We start from the raw sequence: 21,442 nt of genomic DNA, 5'->3' as shown, positions 1-21,442 counted from the left end.
AGCGCCCTGCGGCAAACGGGCCTCGCTAATCCGCCATTTTGTGCCAAATTCTCTCCTTCACTTCCAAAAATGCGGCTGCTCTCGTCCCGCCCACTGCCTTCCCGCTCTGAGGTAACCAGCGACTCGATTGGCCAGTTTCTCACCCCCTTCCTCCCGTCCGACCACCTCATTCGTCACTCCCCACGCCCTTCCGAATCTTCAGTTTGCACTCAGCCCGGCTCCCCTTCCCCCTCCCTGTCTCCGCCCAATCCCTCCCGTCGAATATTATATAAATATTGGGGGGGGGGGGCGACCCGATTCTGTGAGGGATTGGCTCCACCTCAGAACACAAAAGACAGAAAAAGAACAGGCCCTATCTACGCCTAACAGCTCTCCGATTATGCAAATAAAGGCGACCGGGGGAGAAATTTCATTGGCCCAGGGCCACGTCGTGGAGCTCGAACATTTCCTCTCCCTCCCACCCACATACACTGTCTTGCCGCGCGGGGAGCGATGAAAGTTCTAGAACCAGAATAAGGAAAGAGAGCGAGAAAGCCGGCCGGCACCCGTTGAATCACCCGTTTCGCCCGCCCGCTTCGCTTTCCTTTGTTGCGTCACATACGCCTCACGCAATGCCTCTACGGCCATTGGCTTAAGTGGGCGGGGAAGGCGGGCGACAGGCGCGGCGGGATTGGCCCGTCGGCCGGAAAGAGGCGTGGCCCTTCTGGAAGGTTCTTCAGTAGTATATAATGACTTGTGGCTGGGCCGAGAAAGCCGCTTTTTCTCCAGAGCTACTCGAAGCAGCTACTCGTTTCCTGGTTTTTGAAGGAAAACGAAGCAGGTAATTTCTTTGAGGGGGGGGGGCAGTAATGCAGAGTGGGTGCCTATATATGCGCTAATTGCATCTAATTCATTGATTTCTTTTCCTTCTGTGGTTGGGGTGGACGAAAGTAGAGAATTTGCTAAATGAAAAAAACCGTGTCGCTCCTTAATTTCGCAGGCTTCCCATTCCTTTTGTCCCATTTCCTTCAGGTCTACAAAACGTCTTTGAAGCCTCTTTCTCTTCGCCCTCACTTTCTCTAGCGTAGGGGTCTTTGCCCGAGTCTGGGGAGGGAGGAGGGGGGTGACAATGGCGTCTGAAACGGTGTTCCTTTAGGGAATCCGATAAAAGGAAATAAATGTAAGGAGAGGCTCGGCGAAACGCTTCGTACCAAAGAAAAGGAGGAAACGAACGCGGGGGGGGGGGGGGAAATAATGGTATGGATCGCCTTTGGAAAAACCAGGCTAAATCTGTTAAGGCGATTAAAGTACACGTGGGCGGGCCGCCCTCCTTTAATAAAGCAGCTGCATTGGCCTTTTCTTTGAACGGGGGAGTGAAAAGGAAGGATGAAGGCAGACTCCATTCTGCTACCCATTTGTTCAGTCTATGCCCCGTTAAACCTGGCTATAGGATTGCCTGTTGATTTAATGCGGGAAAATTAGGTGGGGGCAACCCCCCCCCCACGTTTATGTATCGTGTGCCGCTAATCCAGTTTTACTTGGATGGGGGCAGATTAACAAAATCGACGGGGGCGTCTTAATTCTTAGCATACGGAACGCAGGCGCTAAGCCTTAGAAAATTGGGGCGGTCTTTATTATTTTCCTGATGACCTTGAAATAGCGAGGCGAGGAAATGAGCCGCAGATGGCACGGGGGGGGGGGGGCAGGATTGCTGCCTCCCTCGACCTTAGATCACTGGAGTCTTGCTTTAAAAGCAGAAGTTCTTAAGTAACTGCTGGCGAAAGGTCCAGTTCCTTTTTAGGGTGGTGTGGAGGAATCTCTTCTGTCGTCTCCCTTCGTTAGTGGTGCAGAAAGCTTACCTAATCGCCCTTCTTTCCTTCCTCTCCCCCTCCCCGCCACGTGCTCAGCAGCGCCCTCGGCCGGTTCCGGCCGGCATCTTTGCACGTGGTCTGGTATCGCTCCTCCCATCCAGCGAGGCTTCGTGTTCCAAATGCAGGCTGCGGAGGGAGGGGGGAAGAGGAGGTTCCCAGAATCCATCGCGAAGCCCCGCCTCCTTCCCGCGCGGGTGGAACGCTCTTAGGGCATGCCGGGAAAAGTAATTCAATCCTTCCGGTGCCCCTCGTGGCTGGAACGTCGGCGCTTCCGCCTCGGCCACGTGGTGGCTTCTCCAAAGTCGCTGCACCGCCTTCAATCCCCATTCTATTGGCGTTAGAACAGAAGGGTTTCCGAGGGTTCAGATTTGCGGGTCCGAAAGCCTCGTGGAATATGAAAATTGAATGCATACAAGCATCCATAATTTTACATCTGGGCAGTGGGGTTCTAAGCAAGAGGCCTAGTACTGCACAAATAATGCTTTGATTTCAAGGCAAGGAAAAATTCCAGATTGTTTCAGAGAGTTAATCTAGTTAGTTTTATGGCCAAATGGGGATTTAAGTGTATGGTCCTCCTGGGCATTTCTGAAACTTCACTAGGCTGGCTCTAGGATAAATGTTTTACTAAATGGTTCTTAATGATTGTTCTTAATGTGGATTGGCTGACAGTTTTTGCTTCGAATATGTTGCTTCTCGTGCTTAAACATTACAGGCATGAATTGTTGATATCTAAATGTTACTTTGTCCACAGCTACAATGTCTAAGGGACCATCTGTTGGAATTGATCTTGGCACCACTTATTCCTGCGTGGGTGTCTTCCAACATGGCAAGGTGGAAATCATTGCCAATGACCAGGGTAACAGGACCACTCCCAGCTATGTTGCCTTCACTGACACAGAGAGGCTTATTGGTGACGCTGCAAAGAACCAGGTGGCAATGAACCCCACCAACACTGTCTTCGGTAAGGATAACATTGACTCCCTGGAAGCATTTGTCTTGCACAATGGCCATTTAGATTAAGGCTTGCTTAAGGTGTTTTGTCATGCAACTATGCTGTAATAACACAATTGGGTAATAACAAAGTATTCTAGTAGCAGGGCACATCTAATTAACTTTTCCATTTCAAAAGCCAGCGGGGTTGAAGTTTCTCAACACCACTCTTGAGTTATATTTAAAACCACTTCCTTAAGGGAGTCACTTCCCTGACCCTACCACATGCCCCATACGAATAGCTGCATTAGTGGCAAGAATACCAGAGAGCTGTGGAGAAGGCTTAGTATGTCCACCTGGAGTTTTGGTAGTTTCTCCACCCCTGGGAAGATTTGGTGTTTTATTGAGTTGTATAACCCTTTGTATGTGCTCTCTTCAAATTGGAAATAAGCCTTGTGGCACCTTAAAAGCCAGCAAGTTTTGTTGCAGCATCAGCTTTTATGGATCTGTTTAACTTAATTCTTAGTAGGCAGAGATAAGTACATGTACTTATATATGTGGGGATATAAAATGTTCCTTTAGTAGAATGTATAATTTTACAACACACGTGTACATTTTATTTTGTATACATTTTGTGTACAAATTCAATTACCAATAAATTCAGCCTTTTTTCCTTTAAGCTGCAGCATTTTCTGCTCAGTGCACGTATGCTTCTTTGAAAGTTGATATAATTAAATCTGAAAGACCCTTTTTTGCTGCATTCAATCTAAAATAGCTACTTTTCTGAAAACTAGAAAGGGCAGTGTGCCATTATTAAAATGACACAGGAAGTCACCAGTGAAGCATTACTAACAAGTAACTAAAATCTTTTTATAGATGCAAAGCGTCTGATCGGCCGTAGATTTGATGATGCTGTTGTCCAGTCTGATATGAAGCACTGGCCTTTCACTGTGGTGAATGATGCTGGCAGACCAAAAGTCCAAGTGGACTACAAAGGAGAAACAAAAAGCTTTTATCCAGAGGAAATTTCTTCCATGGTGCTAACTAAGATGAAGGAAATTGCAGAGGCGTACTTGGGAAAGGTGAGGCTTTAAAATGACAGCATTGTGATTGCAAATTGTATGCTGTATTGTTTCCATACTTTAACACATGTTTCTTTTTACCTTTTGCAGACTGTTACAAATGCTGTCGTCACAGTCCCAGCTTACTTTAATGACTCCCAACGCCAGGCTACAAAAGATGCTGGAACCATTGCAGGTCTCAATGTGCTCCGGATCATCAATGAGCCAACTGCAGCTGCTATTGCTTATGGCTTGGACAAAAAAGTGAGTGGTAAAAGGCATCCCAGTCCATGGTGAGGAATATCTGGGTATTACTAATTTGTTTTCATTTCCACTAATGTGTACCTTTTATCATGTATCCTAGGTCGGTGCTGAAAGAAACGTGTTGATCTTCGACCTTGGTGGTGGCACCTTTGATGTCTCGATCCTCACCATTGAGGATGGCATCTTTGAAGTAAAGTCAACTGCAGGTGACACCCACTTGGGCGGGGAAGACTTTGACAACAGAATGGTCAACCATTTCATTGCTGAATTCAAGCGCAAACACAAGAAGGACATCAGCGAAAACAAGCGAGCTGTTCGAAGGCTCCGCACCGCCTGTGAGCGTGCGAAGCGTACTCTCTCCTCCAGCACTCAGGCCAGTATTGAAATAGATTCCCTGTATGAGGGTATTGACTTCTACACCTCAATTACCAGAGCTCGCTTTGAGGAGCTGAATGCTGACTTGTTCCGTGGCACTCTTGACCCTGTGGAGAAAGCCTTGCGGGATGCCAAGCTAGATAAATCTCAGGTGCATGATATTGTACTTGTTGGTGGCTCCACTCGCATCCCCAAAATCCAGAAACTCCTTCAGGATTTCTTCAACGGCAAGGAACTGAACAAGAGCATCAACCCTGATGAAGCTGTGGCTTATGGTGCAGGTCAGTAATAGTCTGAAAGCTTATCAGCAATGCATCCTTGCAGTTACACCAAAATTTTGGGCAATACACCTGTAGATTAAGCATGTGTTTACATGCAAGCCTAGAATCTAGATTCCATCCTATAAACTTGATTTCTTGCCTTGATGACTGGTTCCAAATCCATTCGCGGTTTCCACCAGAAGCTGATAATGATGGTCCAAACCTTCCTTGGATGTCTGAGCGAGTAGAATTATTTGAGTAGTAAAGGGGCATAGTGTGCACTTTTGTTTATGCATAACCTCTTTTTTCCACTTTACAGCTGTTCAAGCTGCAATCTTGTCCGGGGACAAGTCTGAAAACGTGCAAGACCTGCTGTTGCTGGATGTCACTCCTCTGTCGCTGGGTATTGAAACAGCTGGTGGTGTCATGACTGTCTTGATTAAAAGAAACACCACAATCCCCACAAAACAGACTCAGACCTTCACCACGTACTCTGATAACCAGCCAGGTGTGCTGATTCAGGTATGGTAAAAATGTTCCATGGGAGTTTAGCTAAAAATACTGCCATTTAATCTAGGACTAGCCATATGGTGCCCTCCAGATGTGCTGAAATTCTGGCTAACCTGACATTTAACAGTGTTTTAGTTTAGGGGAGTATCAACTTCTGGAGGACATCACATGAATTATTTACTCTGCAATGTCAGGATAGCAGGCTGGTGTCTGGTTGCAATGATGAAAGAGATTCCAAAACCATTCGTAGTTTCCACCAGAGGTTGAAAGACCTATGTTGGCTCAAAGTACCTTCCTTGGATGTCTGAGCGACCAACTTACTCATAACTGCTTAGTTTCCTATTAAAGAAAAAATATTTTAAGATGCATTCTAACCCTATAAATAGAGCCTTTACACTTGTAAAAGAGACTGATTATAGACACTTCCTATTCTTTTATAGGTTTACGAGGGCGAGAGAGCAATGACAAAAGACAATAACTTGCTGGGCAAGTTTGAATTAACTGGCATCCCTCCAGCTCCAAGGGGCGTACCTCAAATTGAAGTAACATTTGACATTGATGCCAATGGTATCCTCAATGTGTCTGCCGTGGATAAGAGCACTGGCAAAGAGAACAAGATCACAATAACCAATGATAAAGGTAAGTTGCTGATATGGGAAGAAGTTTATGAAATGGAAGTAGGAAACTATAGATTAGCCAAAACTAATTGACCTACTGTTGAGGTTTCAGGTGAGAATAAGGTAATCCAGATTGCAGGGGCCCTTTACGCTTTTTTAAAAAAACTAACAACTATGCAGCAAATAGTGGTTTGACTGACAAAACACAAAACTTAAAAATATTTTATTCTTCAAAGGCCGCCTCAGTAAGGAAGACATTGAACGCATGGTCCAGGAAGCTGAGAAATACAAGGCTGAAGATGAAAAGCAGCGTGACAAGGTGTCATCCAAGAACTCCCTAGAATCCTATGCTTTCAATATGAAAGCTACTGTGGAAGATGAGAAACTTCAAGGCAAAATTAGTGATGAAGACAAGCAGAAGATCATGGACAAGTGTAATGAGATCATCAACTGGCTGGATAAAAACCAGGTTTGTAGCTCCGCCCCAACCCAGATAGATAAAGGAGGGGGTTTTTACACTTCAAGACTAAAATTGTCCTGGTGGAGGGCATTTAAACACTTTGCTTGTCCACAAAGCTGCTTTGTGTGGCAGAAGGAAGCCTACACTTAAAAAAGCTAGCGGGTCTGTCCTTGATGCTAAAAAAGGGTGGAGTAGAGTAGTAGCCAGTGGTTCGCAATGATGAAAGAGTTTCCAAAACCATTCGTAGTTTCCACCAGAGGTTGAAAGACCTATGTTGGCTCCAAGTACCTTCCTTGGATGTCTGAGCGACCACTTGGTAATACATCTGTTGGGCATTGCAGTCCCCAATTGCCCAGTAAAGACGCTTTGTGCATCATACAAAACTAGGCAAAAGTTCACATGGAATGGCTTGTATAAATCTTAAGATGTGATGCAGTTCAGGAGTGCTAGTGTTTGAGTGGTAACTGGGTTTAGCCAAGCCCCCTTTGTGTATGAGTGTACAGAGGAACAACTAACGCGGGTGCTTTCTTCCTGTATATTTTTAGACTGCTGAGAAGGAGGAATTTGAGCACCAACAGAAGGAGCTGGAAAAAGTTTGCAATCCCATCATAACCAAGCTGTACCAGAGTGCAGGTGGGATGCCCGGAGGCATGCCTGGTGGCTTCCCTGGTGGTGGAGCACCCCCCTCTGGAGGAGCATCTTCTGGACCAACCATTGAGGAGGTGGATTAAAGCTCTAGAGAGGACATTTCTGTGGACCACCTTCAGAACCGAAGGACTCAAATTACAAAGGGCATTCTTGATACTTTGAACATGTGCACAGGGAGGGGAAGGCAAACACTGCACTTTACCAGTACTGTATAAAAGTAGAAATGCAACTTGAGTCCCAATAAACTTATTTAATTGGCAACATGAAAGATTTACTTGTGGTGCTTCCTTAGTAGGCAGACTCATTGTGAAGCCAGGAGCAAGGCATCAACATTCACATTTAGCTACTTTACATGAATCTTCCTGGTGCTGTTTCCAGATTTCTACTACATGGCATCCTTGTTATAAGGTCGTATTTGTATGCCTGGAAGAATGCCAAATTATTCCACAGTAAGCATAGATCTGAAGCTGGAACTTTTAAAATTCAAGGCTATTCACTGCTTTTGCCATAGCTCCTATATTAGCTGAATTGTCCTCTTACCACCTTTTGACAAGGGAGGAGGGGAGACTTTGCCTAAAACCCTGCAAGCTCCCACAAATGGGTTATTATAGCCTCTCCAGGTTTGTAACGGGGGGTTTAAACACATCTGGAGCCTCCCTACCCATTATTAATCCACTCAGCTGGGAGGCATCATAGGATTGCTACACAACAGTACACATGGAGGTTTTGTACATTTAGCATACCATTCTAACGCTACTAAATGAGATCCAGAGCAGTGGGGAATTCACCAAATTAAAATGTATCAATTGCCATAAATCTTCAGTACTTTGGTGGATAGCAACCTCACACTTAACATGCTTCAAACACATGAAATACATTACCAGAGAGGCTAAATACTGTATTAAGTAGCCAGAACCTTAAAACCAGCCATCCCCACCCCAATGCAAATTTGCTTTCTGAAATGTTTTGTGCGTATCTGTTCTTTCTGCAACAAGGTTTGATGGGGGAAAGAGAAACTGGCCCACAATAAGGGAGAGGATTTGAACCTAGATGAAGCCATAGAAGGGCAGCCCCCTAAAAATTCTCCATATTTATTTCGGAGAAGTGACAGTGAAGCATCATACAAAATGGAAGTTGCAAGGGTTTAATGAGATTGAAAGGTCTGCTCTTGGATACATTCAAAAGGAAGTTATACTCTCACATTCTACAAGTATTCTAGCATTCCCCCCGCCCCCTGAATACACTTAATAGTGCTAGTTGTTCAGTTAATTGGCCACCTATATGTTTTCAGACTGGAGCCAGATTTTGTAGGGGGAGATAGAACAGTGTTTGCTTGGGGTGGGGGAGGGAAGGAAGGTCCCTGCACTCTAGGTGCAACCTGAAACAGCAGCTAGTAGAGCGTATTAATGAATTTAAGTTCGCTCTATCAAATTCTCTTACTATGCTGTAAATCCCACTGAACTCAGCAGGGCCTATTCCCAAGGGGCTTTAGGTTAGCAGTCTTTGTGGCTTTGATCAGGGCAGCCTCTTGCCCCCATATCAGTCCTGTTTTCCTTAATATCCATGTTGATAAAGGTGCTGATTTGACCAGTAAAACAGCTGCTTTAAACAGTGTAAATCTGTTTAGTTACCTCTGAATTGTCAACACTGGCTAGCAGTGTTGCTCCACGGTTTGAGACAAAAGCTCTTCCTATCTCTGAAACCGAACCTCATACATTCTGCATGGAAGCATGTCCTTTGCCACTGAGCTATGACCCACTTTCCTAGAGGAAGTGGTGTTAGTTTTGGGGGAGGGATCCAGAATTTGCAGTTGCTATAAAATATCTATAGAGCACCAGTGCTGTCTACTGGTTAGAGCAGTGTTTCCCAAACTTTGTCTCCAGCTACTGTTGGACCACATCTCCCACCATCCCTAGCTAACAGAACCAGTGGTCGGGAATGATGGGAATTGTAGTCCAAAAACAACTGGAGACCAAAGTTTGGGAAACCCTGGGTTAGTGTGTCTTACTATGATCTGGGGGACCAGTGTTCTAATTTCCATTCAGCCATGAAGCTCACATAGTGACCTTGGATCAGCCAGGACGGCTGTTGCGGGGATTAAATGAGGGGGGAGCTCCTTGGAGAAAAGGGTGGGATATAAATGTAATAAATATAAGACTAATAAAGCTTTTGAGCTCCCAAAATTAAGCAAGGATATGTACCTCTCACATGCATAGCTGCTGTATAGATGCCCCATTTAATCGCTTGATTGCCCAGTGAGCTCCCAGAATTTGTGGCCTGAAGTGGCATGCCTGGTTTTAGGCCTTTTTTTGAAGCAGCATAGTTAAAAAGCCAAAATTCTTGTTCTGTCCACCAGATGTCAGCAGTCACTAAGTTATAAAAGCTGTGTGTTGAGTTGGTGGTGTGGAGCTCAGCTAGTTTTGTTTTTCGGTCTTCCTGGATGAGTCCAAATGTTGAGAGAGCATGGGAGACAGTCACACAGCAGTTCAGAGCACAAATTTCTCTCATCACTTGCATATTCGGGTGGGGTGTTCCAATCAATGCATCCCTAGTTGGCAGGAGCATCCCAAATCAGGACACCTGCACAGATTCTAAGAGGAGAAGTTAGCAAATGTTGAATGCAATTGCCTCAGCGATGAAAGGTCAACAAGGGAATTTTACCATATTTGGAAGTGGGGCATGAAGCTCACTGGGTGGTCCTGGGCCAGTCATTGCCTTTCAGTCTAACCTACCTCACAGGTGTTGTGGGAGATTAAATCAGGAGGAAAACCATGTACACGACTTTGAGCTCCTTGGAGAAAAAGATGGAATATATCTAAAATAAACAGAAAGTAGATCCCCCCCCCCCAAAGAGTTCATGGGATTTTAACCTTGCTCACTCCCAGGTCCAAGTTGGCACTATAACCACTACACCACACTGCCTTTGCTGCTGCATGAAGTGTGGAAAGGCCTGGTGCAGTACATACTGCCACCACCAGAATCAGCTGGTTATCTCCCTCCCCAGCTTTCTCTGAGAGAGCCTGTCTTTATATCATCAGCTTCAGTTCCTCCCTGATTAAAAGAGGGCAGGAAGCTAATTCCTTGCTTATTGGAGGGTCGAGAAGCTATCTCATCACATCTGACTGGAAAGTCTCATAGATTTTAACTCCTGTCTCGGCCATCTCTGCATTGGTTCCCCTTTCAGGAGGATAATTCCCAGCCAGGCGCCTCGAGGACCGAGCCGCCTGTTTGATCTGAAGCTATTTAGGCCCCTTTAGTTGCGTCATAATCTTAACGAAACTTGGAACAATGCGCAAACTGAGCCTGGCTCCTTCCCTTTTGTGTTTTGCAACCACTTTGGAGCAGCCGCTAGATCTCTCTCTCTCCCCCCCCCCTTCCCTCCCATCCCTATATTAGGATTATGGCCATTAATTTTAGATTACAGGCGCAATAGCATCCAACTGGAGAGGACAAAAGGCGAGAGGAAAATAACATCTTAAATTGGGCCTGACTGCTGACTAATTAATGTGCATGGGCAGTCATCACATATGCTAAAAGCGACCTCCTTCTCTCTCCATTGCTGATCCTTCTGCAGCCAAAACACCACCATCCATACAGGCTTTGGGGGGGCGGGGAATTTGCAGAAGTGCAAAAGAACTTTCGAGGGGAAAACCCTCAGTTGTGGTGAGGGAAAGGCCCAATGAGCTGAGAAGGTTGCATTAATGGATTTGCAGAATTGCAAGGCACCCCAACAGTCATCTAGACCAAACGCCTATAATGGGGAAATTTGTTGAGGAGGGGGTGAAATAAAATATCCTAGAGAAGGCTATGGCTGGATGAAACCTTAAACAGAGCAATCTGAACTGCATTTTTATTGCAGGTTGCCTTGTACAGGCAAAAAGACCCAGCAATGTAAGGAGAGCACATCTGGATCTGGCCAAAGGCCCATCTAGTCTTGCATCCTGTCCTCACAGTTGCGGGGAGCCCACAAGCAAGATTTGAGGGCAACAGCTCTCTCCCCACTTGTTGATTCCCTGCAACATGTATTCAGAGATATATGGCTTCCACAACAGAGGCACAACATCGCCATTGCGGCTTCTAGCCATTGATAGCCCTGTCTCCCCCATCCATTTGTCTAATCCTCTTTCAAAGTCGTCCAAGTTGGTAGTCATCTTGCAGCAGTGAATTCCATAGGTTAACTCTGCACAATGTAAATAAATCCTAGGGACGCGGGTGGCGCTGCGGTCTAAACCACAGCCTAGGGCTTGCCGATCAGAAGGTCGGCGGTTCGAATCCCTGTGACAGGGTGAGCTCCCGTTGCTCGGTCCCAGCTCCTGCCCACCTAGCAGTTCGAAAGCACGTCAAAGTGCAAGTAGATAAATAGGGACCGCTCCAGTGGGAAGGTAAACGGCGTTTCCGTGCGCTGCTCTGGTTCGCCAGAAGCGGCTTAGTCATGCTGGCCACATGACCCGGAAGCTGTCTGCGGACAAACGCCGTCTCCCTCAGCCTATAGAGCGAGATGAGCGCGCAACTCCAGAGTCGTCCACGACTGGACCTAATGGTCAGGGGTACCTTTACCTTTACCTATGTAAATAAACACTTTTTTAAAGAACTTCTTTTGTCCTGTCTCTTCTAACATTCAGCTTCATTAGCTGTCCCCGAGTTTTAGGAGGAAAACTTTTTCTATCCACTTCCTCCAACCCATTGTATACTTTTATACACCTTTGTTAGATCACCTCTTACTCACTTTTTCTCTAACCTAAAAGGCCACAAAAGTTGCAACTTTTCCTCAGAGCTGAGTTGCTCCATCCCCTCGGTATTTCAGTTGTGCCAGTTCGGTGACCTTGCTTCCCTTCCCTTTCCTCCTCTGCTATGTTGCCAGGTGTCAGTTAACAGAGGGAAGAGCCTGGCTTCCCAGCTGGGTAGGTGATGGTTTTGTGTTGCTTCTTTTCCACCCTGTGTTGCAGCCCTGGTGAAATGGCTGCTAGCGGGAGACATTTGGGAGGATATAAATGACATGGCGAATAATCATGTACCCTGCCTTGAGCTCCTTAGAAGAAAGATGAATTAAATAAAATGGACTGTCCATGATGCCTAGGGACAAATGCAAAACATGTCCCTTGGGAGCTTTCTCGTACAATTTCTAATTGCAGTCCCTACCCCTCCCCTGCTCATTTATCGGGGAATGAATTAGATGCTTAACACAGTCAATACCTAGCCTCTTGCCCCATCAGATCAGAAGAAAAATCCTTGCTATGTATTGCTTTTTTTTCTTTTACTGATATGAGATGAGCGGGGTAGGCAGCACAGGTAAATATTTTTTTTCTACTGTGATTCCTAAACTTTGGAACTCCCTGCCCTTGGAAAGCCACCAAGGTATTTCTCGACTGCCTGCACTTTCAGGGAAAACATCCTGACCGATGGGCTATTGGCATTGCTGCGTTTCTCCACCAGCATCCCAAAGGACCTCCCCATGTCACTTCAATGGAAGGAAGAGCTGTTATTTGTGCATGCGTCATGAGATGCAACTAGTCTGCTGAAGTGCACTATTCTTGAGCGCACTCGAGTACACTTTGAGTTCAGAAAGGTAGTGTGTGCGCGCACAAATTTGAACTCAGACGTCTCCAACATTCTGACCACCATGACCCCATGCTTCCTCTGGCTTCTGGTCCCAATTGTTAATGCACCTCTGTCCTGATAACCACGACATCACATGGGCTTCGTTCAGATGAAGTGTGTGTGTTTCTACAAAGAAGAAAATGCAGCATACAAATCAGAAAATTAAAAGAATATGTAAGTACTCCTTAAGGAGGGCCTGTTGAGGGAAAAGTTATGACGAGCCACTCTCTGTGAGTGGAAGTCAGACAATGCAAAACACAATACACGCATATTCAGTAAGGCTGACTCTGCTTTGCTGGTTCCGTAAAATGGCACAAGAAAAACCAGGCCTGCTGGGATCTTTTTCCATGCGCAGTGAAATGCTTTCCTTCCCCTTTTTTCTTTATCCAGTACAAATGAGTTCCTCTGGGATGCGGACTGCCTTGCTGGAAAGGGAGAAGATAAACCTGTGGTTGGAAGAATGGATGCTTCAGAGCTCCCCATCCATGGCCAAGAGGCAAACTATTTCTTGAAAGCAAAACAGCCGATGGGAGAATACATATAAACGTACTGTATATAAAGTAATTGATTCTAAAATGAAACTGGACACCTGTAAGAAAAACCCTGAGATACCCAAGCAAATTGCACGCTAGCTGTTCGCGTTGAGATGTTTGTACTAACTGTATTTCCCCCCTTGCTTTAAAGGGTGGAAAAAAGACCCTGACAGATCAACTTTTCCCTGCTCTTGAGAGAGGGAAGAGGTTGCTTTCAAATTTCTGCTGCTTAAGTATTATTTATTAATAATAAGCCCTTTAATTAGCAGACAAATGGGTTCTAAGAAGGCAAAGGGGGGGCCGGAATATGTTCCTCGCTTTCCTTGTCCGCGCTTATTCCTGATTGATTTCCCAACAATACCTAATTCTATTATTCAAAGTGATTTCCCCGCGGGCGGCAGTTTATTTCTGTCATCAAATATCTGATGAAATCTTTAGGCATGAAATATTACGCCTAGTAGCAACAAATCGCATATCGTGCTAACAAGTCACAAGCTACCCGGAGTTGGCGTTAGAGTGTAATTTGAAAGCGAGTGAAGTGATAATGCCATGTGCACTGCTTTTGTGAGCATGCATTAATGTGTCTTTGACTCGGCTGCCCATTGACAGCAAATTGACTTCTGCTAATAGAGTGCAGGAGGGGACAAGGCACTTGGAGGGGGGGGGAGGTGGAGCTGGGGTGGATTGATGCAGCAAATAAAGAATATTGACCGGCAAACCGCAGTGCCTTGGTAGCCTTTAATCTACGATTGCCCTTGATGGGAATGTTTTAATGCAACTTTAGCATCAATTGCATTTGCAGGCCGATGGCCTGCCTGCTGGGTAGCGCTGGGCAAACGGCAGAGCTCAGAGTGTGTGGCCGCTTCAGAGCTCATGGCTATCGATCGCTCGGGGCTCAGGAGCCTGAGTTATAATTATTTCATTAAGCTGCTTAATGGTTATCAAATATGAACTCTTCCATAGCTCTGCTGAGGAAACGTAGGGAGTTGAAGTTTCCTCACTAATTCAGGGGGATCTTGTTTTAGGAAACTGTCAGATGCTCGCAAAACATCTTGTTCCCTCCTGAAAAAGTAGGGAAAAAATATATTCTGCAGCGATCAGCCCAAAGCAAAACCAAAAGTGCTGTATTCTCTTCCCATCACACCCAATAACATACTGGAATCATCATGCCAGTCTGTTTCCCCATTGTTGACTCTTTGGCTTCATGTATCAGTGTAAAATTCTGGCCTATAAAAAGTACAACCAATAGAGATTCAGCGGGAGCCTTCTGCGCGCTCCCTGTGGAACAGCCCTCCCTTCAGATGTCAAGGAGATAAAGAACTAGAGTACATAACTTTTAGAAGACATCTGAAGGCAGCCCTGTATCAGGAACTTTTTAATGTTTGATGTTTTACTATGTTTTTATATATGCTGTAAGCCGCCCAGAGTGGTGGGGCCAAATGGATGGGGTATAAATAATAAAATTGTTGTTGTTGTTGTTGTTGTTGTTGTTGTTAAATGCCTGCGGAAAACTTTTCTATAATGGTTAACTGATGCCTGTTCTTAATTTTTAAATGGTTTATATTGTATGTTTTTATTGCTGAAAACCACCTTGATATATATATATTAGGACACAGCAGTATACAAATATTTTTATAAATAAAATATTCATTTAGGACTCAGTTGAGCCAAGGGTTTTTTCCTCCCACTATCAGGTGTTAAAATTGCAGCTACAATGCCAGAAAGAGATCTGTTTATTACCATTTTTGAGACTCGCCACAGTGCTTCTCTCGTTTATGTTCTGAGTTTCCTGCTGAAGTGCTACATACTGTACCTTTTGTATCTTATGGCTTTTGAGTCCCACTGTTTACTTTCATTTATGTCTATGTGCCTGTAATGCACGTGAACCCACTGAGACTAGCACTTCACGCATTCAGTGAAATGGGTCTAGTCCAGTGGTTCCCAAACCTTTTCTCCCACAGACCCCTCAAAAACTACTGACGGTATTGGCGGTCCACCTAACAATTTCTCTGCCCGTTGTGCTGATTACAATGCACTGTGCTAGATGTTGTGTGATTTTTAATTGTATTTATGCAGGCACACCGTGAACCACCACCTGAACGAAGCTCATGGACCACAGTTTGGGAATCCTTTGTTATTTAGTCGTTTAGTCGTGTCTGACTCTTCGTGACCCCATGGACCAGAGCACACCAGGCACTCCTGTCTTCCACTGCCTCCCGCAGTTTGGTCAGGCTCATGTTTGTAGCTTCGAGAACACTGTCCAACCATCTCGTCCTCTGTCGTCCCCTTCTCCTTGTGCCCTCCATCTTTCCCAGCATCAGGGTCTTTTCCAGGGAGTCTTCTCATGGGAATCCTTACTTTACTCCAATTATATTTGACCATTTCACACCTAGGACCTACTTTTAACCCAAACATGCATCAGGGGACCCAAGATCTCCTAACCCTTTACCATACACCTGCATGGCAGTAGTGCTCCTATTGCAACCCACTTTGGATCAGGCCATGACATTATCATCATCATCAGCCTTCCTCCCATCTGACTGCGTGCCCCACTCATTCTTGGCGGCTCACAACAAAATATTAAAAGCACAGTAAGGCATCAAACACCAAAAACTTCCCTGAACAGGGCTGCCTTCAGATGTCTTCTAAAAGTCAAGGAGTTGCTTATCTGTTTGACATCTGAGAGGAGGGCGTTCCACAGGGCGGATGCCACTACCGAGAAGGCCCTCTGCCTGGTTCCCTGTAGCTTCACATCTCGCAGTGAGGGAACTGCCAGAAGGCCCTCGGCACTGGACCTCAGTGTCCAGGTTGAACGATGGGGGTGGTGATGCTCCTTCAGGTCCTGACCCACCAGCTAAAGACCAGCACATCTACTCCATGGAAACCTATGCACAGAAATGTTGTTGCACCAACCTAACACAGTTGTCTCTCTGGAAGGTCTGGCTTCCGAAGCTCACCTGCCTGACCATTCACTTTTTGCCACCACACACAGGCCTCCTTGCCCCTTGGACCTGATTCCAAACACAGCCTCATTCCTTTCCTGTTTTTTTTTCCTGTTTTTTTTTGTGGGCCACAGCCTGTCTCATGTTACCTCCCATGTCACCCACCTTATCCTCACGTCTCTGTGTCTCTCAGCTCTCTGCCTGCTTTGTCCCTTCTCTTTCTCCTCAGGTTCTCTGCCTGCAGTCTGAGAGCCCCTTAAGATGTACAACAGGGAAATCAACTCCCTTTCAAAACAAACAAGCAAACACACACCTGCCAGGACTTTAGTACAAGCTACCTGTCGAGTCCTAGAAGCTGTTTGTCATGAAACCAGTCAGGGCCAGTCCAAGACATTATTCTGCCTGAGGCAAAGGACAAAATGGTGTCTTTCCATTCCATGCACTGAAGCAGACCAGGTCTTCCTTTAGGGCTGAAGATGGTATTGCATCTTCCACCACTCCTAAGGGCAGCAAGCTGGGTTAGGAGGATATAGGGGGCACACCCAGTGTTGCCCTTCAACGCTTCACTGCCATTCCCCACTTCCTACATATACTGCTCAAGGCAATTGCCTCATTCTGTCTAATAGCAGGGCCAGCCCTGCAGCCTGTAAATGTAGTCAGCCTTATTTATAATAATTTCCCAGTCAAAACAGAGCTTCATGGCTTCCTTATCACAAACAGCAGATGAGGGGACAAACATGTGCCTGGGCTCTATGCAGTGAAGGCTGTTTTCATTGGGGCAAGGGGAGCACTGCTCTGCTAACCTCTCTCTGCCTTCAGCTAGCTCCCACCTAATCCTGCCTCTCAGCTTCTTCCTCCTCAGTCTCAGATTTGCCTTTGCAGAACTCTGCAGGGAGGCAGGTGGGGACAAAACAATGCTTTATTTATTTTCTGCATCACTTACAGTTGGCCTCCCTGCCTTCCACCCTACCTATTCATCATCATCATCATCATCATCATCATTATTATTATTATTATTAATTTACCTGTCCTTTACCTTTATGTCCAGGCCAGGTTACAACAGCAACAGGGTGGGTTACAAGAACCTACCACTTTTGATTACGGGGTGGCTCTCAAATTTAGTTTTATTTACATATAGGATCTGGAGAGCTACTAGGCCTTAGGAAATAGCTTGGTTTGTTTCCAAGGCAGCCCTTGGATGGAGCCAAAGAAGCAATCCGTATACACAATAATGATGTATGATGAACACGTTTACATCCTGGACTAAGTCTTCATTCCCCCTCCCCCAAGTGAATCCAGAAAACTTTCCATGTCCACAAACACCCAGGTTATATCACATCAAGACTGCACAGCATCCCATGTTCAGATGGCGCGGGCGGCATTTGTATTCAAGCTTTGTTTGGAAGCCAATGTATTCATTTTCACCTTTATGTTTTTAAAACCCCGGACACTTCAGGAAGGCTCAGCCCCTAATTTTAACAACCTGATTCCTAGTTTTTTCCCCTGGCTAGGTAATGCAGCTCAGTAGACTCCTTTATCAGTATTCTCAACTGCCTTCCAACAGATGCTCATTTTCTGTTGCCTCAACCCACGCTGACCTCATTTTCTGTCGCAGAGCAGCCAAGGAGATGGTCAAAATTAGTTATATTAGTGGCTCCTGATACACTCCGTTTATTTGTGAGGCGACAAATATTTCAGCCATTAGGATCTTTCCGTCTCTTATCAGCTTAAATGCACTCACTTATATTCCAAATCACTTCCTAATTTAAAAGCCTATTTGTCTAGATTGTCAAAGGCGTAGGAAGAGGAGGGGGGAGGGGGGGGAAGGAATAAATAAATAAATAAATAAAACCCCGCAGAAACCCGCCAAGCACTTACACTCTGATAGGGCTGTACTCTTACGCGCAAAGTCCTAATCACTTAGTGTGCAGCAGAAGCATGTCACAATCCCAGAGATGGAAATGCGATCCCCTTGCTGAATATGCAGCCTCAGAGGTCCTGGTTTTGGGAGGGGAGGGGGGAGGCGGCTTGCTGTGCCTCCCATCTGAGCAACGAGGGTAAAGGCCAAAGTCTGCACATGCTCCTGTTTTGATGCTTTAGCATTAATCCCAAAGTGTGGCAAGTCTACCTTTCTGAAAGGGGGGGGGGGACTGTGGCTCAGTGGGAAAGCACACACACAATGCAGTTGTTACAGAGTCTTCTCGGGTTTTCTCAGTTTCCTCTTGAATCCCCTCACCTCATCAAGCCCCGCCCCCCCTTTCAGATGGTTGCCGCTAAGGTCACATTCACAACATACATTTAAAGCACTGCGGTGCCACTTTAAACAGTCATAGATTCCCCCAAAGAATGCGGGGAGCTGGAGTTTATTAAGGGTCCTTTGAGTTGTGAGGAGGCCCCCATTCCCTTCACTGTGCTACAAGAAGAAGAAGAAGAAGTGTTTGGATTTGATATCCCGCTTTATCACTACCCGAAGGAGTCTCAAAGCGGCTAAGAATCTCCTTTCCCTTCCTCCCCCACAACAAACACTCTGTAAGGTGAGTGGGGCTGAGAGACTTCAAAGAAGTGTGACTGGCCCAAGGTCACCCAGCAGCTGCATGTGGAGGAGCGGAGACGCGAACCCGGTTCACCAGATTACGAGTCTACCGTTGTTAACCACTACACCACACTGGCTCTCCCAGAGTTCCCTGGGAAGAGGGATTGATTGTTAAACCACTCTGAGAATAGTAGCTCCAGGGAATGAGGGATGGGGGTTTCCTCAGAACTCTCATCACCTTTCACAAACTACCTCCCAGGCAGCAGCGGATGAAGTGCTCAGGCACCTGGGGTGGGGTGAGCCACCTATAGGGGTGGGGCGAGGGCAGGGCGAGCCGCCCATGGGGCAGGGTGCACCGCAGGGCCTCTGGAGTCTGCCTGCCTCCTCCCACTCAGCTGCCCTACAGCTGGGAGGGGGGGAGCAGCGGGCGGACCGTTTGGCAGCATAGACCCTACATGCACCCAGGCCACCGTGTCTCTCCCAGGAGAGACGTGTGGCTCGGGCGCACTGCAGGCCCCGTGGTGAGTGCCGCCCGGCATTTTGTCACCCCCTCAGTGGTGATACCCAGGGTGGCCTGCACCCACTGAACCCCCTTCCTCCGCCCCTGCTCCCAGGATTATTTGGGTGAGGCCATGAATGTCTAATGTGGTATCATAATGCTTTAAATGCATGTTGTGAATGTGCACTGTGTCTGTTTACACACACACACACACACACACACACACACACACACACACACTTAGTGTATATAAATGTGCAGCTTATAAAGTCATAGAATGATCATTTAGTCCTGAGGATCATTTAGTCCAACCCTCTGCAATGAGGATCGAACCTGCAACCTTGGCATTATCAGCACCATGCTCTAACCAACTGAGCTGCAAGCTTTAACCCAGCAGGAGGCATCTGCAAACCATAGCTTAGACACTGTGGGGGGTGCTCTGCCCTCCTCCACTCCCTTCTCCCACTTAACTTCTGTCTCCATGCTCACTTCCCTGTGATGCCACCAGGGCTGCCCCTGAGTCTCAGGCTTGCACCCTGAAATATCAGAGTCCGGGGTGCTCTTGACCTGGCAACCTTGGTTTCGCAACCTGTTTTTAGGTGCATCAGACTAAAATGTGACACAGGCTCTTAACTTAGCCCTGCAGTTTTAAGCAAGTAAGAGATGTGATTTGTAAGAGACAAAAGGCAAGAGAAGCTTTTGTTTTAAACAAAAATCAAATTCTGTCTCCTTCTTTTTGTATGTGTGTGCTGTATTTTGTTTTCTTGTGTCACCATTTTTTAAAATTTTGGCTAAAGGTAAAGGCAAAGGTACTCCTGCCCATACGGGCCAGTCTTGACAGACTCTAGGGTTGTGCGCTCATCTCACTCTAGAGGCCGGGAGCCAGCGCTGTCCGCAGACACTTCCGGTCACGTGGCCAGCGTGACAAAGCTACTCTGGCAAGCCAGAGCCGCACACAAAAACGCCGTTTACCTTCCCACTATATAGCGGTCCCTATTCTCTACTTGCACCCGGGGGTGCTTTCGAACTGCTAGGTTGGCAGCCGCTGGGACCGAGCAGCGGGAGCACACCCCGCCGCGGGGATTCGAACCACCGACCATGCGATCGGCAAGTCCTAGGCGCTGAGGTTTTACCCACAGCGCCACCTGCGTCCCTTTTGGCTAGGGACCTCTAAGTTTGGGACCTCTAATTAGGGACCTCTAATTTTGGCTAGGGACCTCTAAAGTTGGAACTAGCCTCGGCCTGTCTTGACCTCTGAGAGGGCCTGTGGGAACTCAAGAAAATGTTAATATTTGATGCGACATAAAGACAGATGACCAGAGATCGAATTTACTGGGGATTTATTGAGAGGGAGCTGTGCTGAATGAACCAGATGACTGCTACAATCCTCATCTTAAGGTACGTGTCATTTTAAAGCCCTCAGCAGAGCCTAACAGGGTTCCCTACCTGAGCAGTCTTGAGGCCTGGGAACATGCTCTTAAAAAGAAAAAGATTAGGACCTCAAGACTCTGCACAAGTCATGGGATTCAGTGATGATACCAGCATAGGTTCCCAGACCCTTTGTTCATGTTGCTTAAATGAAGTGATAACGAATAAATGCTCGAGGCTGATCAATCCTGTTAAACAACTGGGCAAGTGGCTCTATGCATAAAATCAATAAGAGGGCAGTTCCCCTCCAGTGTTATCACTATCGACCAAAGGCAAGGCCCACCTGGACATTTAGCCAGTTACTGGAGACCAGCACAGGGGTCAAGATCATAATTTGGCAGCTATGGAATTACTGAAGGCTTATTTTTATGATTGACATTATAAGAAGTGCACTGAAGGCTCCTGTGATGTGGCAAAATGACTTGCTCTCGAGGCTCTCATATAACTTCCAGATAACAAGGACCGATGCTGCTGAGGAGGTCAGAGATTCTGAGTCCTGGAAGACCTGCTTCCTGCCTTGCTGGCTTTTTCTCACCTGGCCTGACTGACTTCAGCTACGAAAGCTGAGGCAGCTAAACATACTCTTAGTATGGGATGTGAGATATGCCAGGGAAGAGAGGAGCTGGGTTGAGCAGGGAGGACCCCAATCACAGTGGTACTGGGCAAGGAGGGATTTGCTGTGGGGGTGGGATGTGTCCGGGGAGATGGGGGCATTTGGCAGCCCTCCAGCTGGCTCCAGCCACCGGCCGGCAGCCGGGCAAACTTCGGTTCCCGGAACAGCATCAACACAAGCCTCCGAAACGTTCAGAAGCTGTGCACACTCTTATCAGCAGAGTGAATAAATCCTCACAACAGAAGTGGCGGACAGAGACATGTGTAAGCATTATTTACAGGCATTTATTCAGCATAGTTCAGGAACAAAGGAAAAACATGT

At 46.5% G+C, this 21,442-nt stretch overlaps 1 protein-coding gene and 2 non-coding genes across 3 annotated transcripts; all 3 read left to right on the top strand.

The window, feature by feature from the left end:
- The first annotated feature begins 667 nt into the window (after window positions 1-667).
- HSPA8 (heat shock protein family A (Hsp70) member 8) lies at window positions 668-7,243 on the top strand. The gene is made up of 9 exons (XM_028708448.2): window positions 668-820; window positions 2,602-2,811; window positions 3,657-3,862; window positions 3,953-4,105; window positions 4,206-4,761; window positions 5,060-5,262; window positions 5,691-5,889; window positions 6,104-6,336; window positions 6,873-7,243. Exons 2-9 carry the CDS (start codon window positions 2,607-2,609, stop codon window positions 7,056-7,058), a joined length of 1,941 nt encoding a protein of 646 aa, XP_028564281.1. The 5' UTR covers window positions 668-820; window positions 2,602-2,606; the 3' UTR covers window positions 7,059-7,243.
- On the top strand, window positions 5,465-5,562 carry LOC114586012 (small nucleolar RNA SNORD14). Its single transcript, XR_003704027.2, has one exon. It is a non-coding gene; the product is annotated as a small nucleolar RNA SNORD14 (small nucleolar RNA).
- On the top strand, window positions 6,539-6,636 carry LOC114586010 (small nucleolar RNA SNORD14). Its single transcript, XR_003704026.1, has one exon. It is a non-coding gene; the product is annotated as a small nucleolar RNA SNORD14 (small nucleolar RNA).
- Window positions 7,244-21,442: the final 14,199 nt, after the last annotated feature.

The sequence above is a fragment of the Podarcis muralis genome, chromosome 15 (genome assembly GCF_964188315.1).
Source record: "Podarcis muralis chromosome 15, rPodMur119.hap1.1, whole genome shotgun sequence".
NCBI classification, from domain to species: domain Eukaryota; kingdom Metazoa; phylum Chordata; class Lepidosauria; order Squamata; family Lacertidae; genus Podarcis; species Podarcis muralis.
This window is presented reverse-complemented; position numbering and strand designations above follow the sequence as displayed.

What these genes read in the sequence shown, in the direction of transcription:
- HSPA8 (XM_028708448.2), top strand. Translation starts at nt 2,607, where the DNA reads ATGTCTAAGGGACCATCTGTTGGAATTGATCTTGGCACCACTTATTCC. An exon ending in CAGAGGCGTACTTGGGAAAG is followed by an intron (nt 3,863 to 3,952) that starts GTGAGGCTTTAA and finishes TACCTTTTGCAG; the next exon opens with ACTGTTACAAATGCTGTCGT. An exon ending in AGCTGTGGCTTATGGTGCAG is followed by an intron (nt 4,762 to 5,059) that starts GTCAGTAATAGT and finishes TCCACTTTACAG; the next exon opens with CTGTTCAAGCTGCAATCTTG.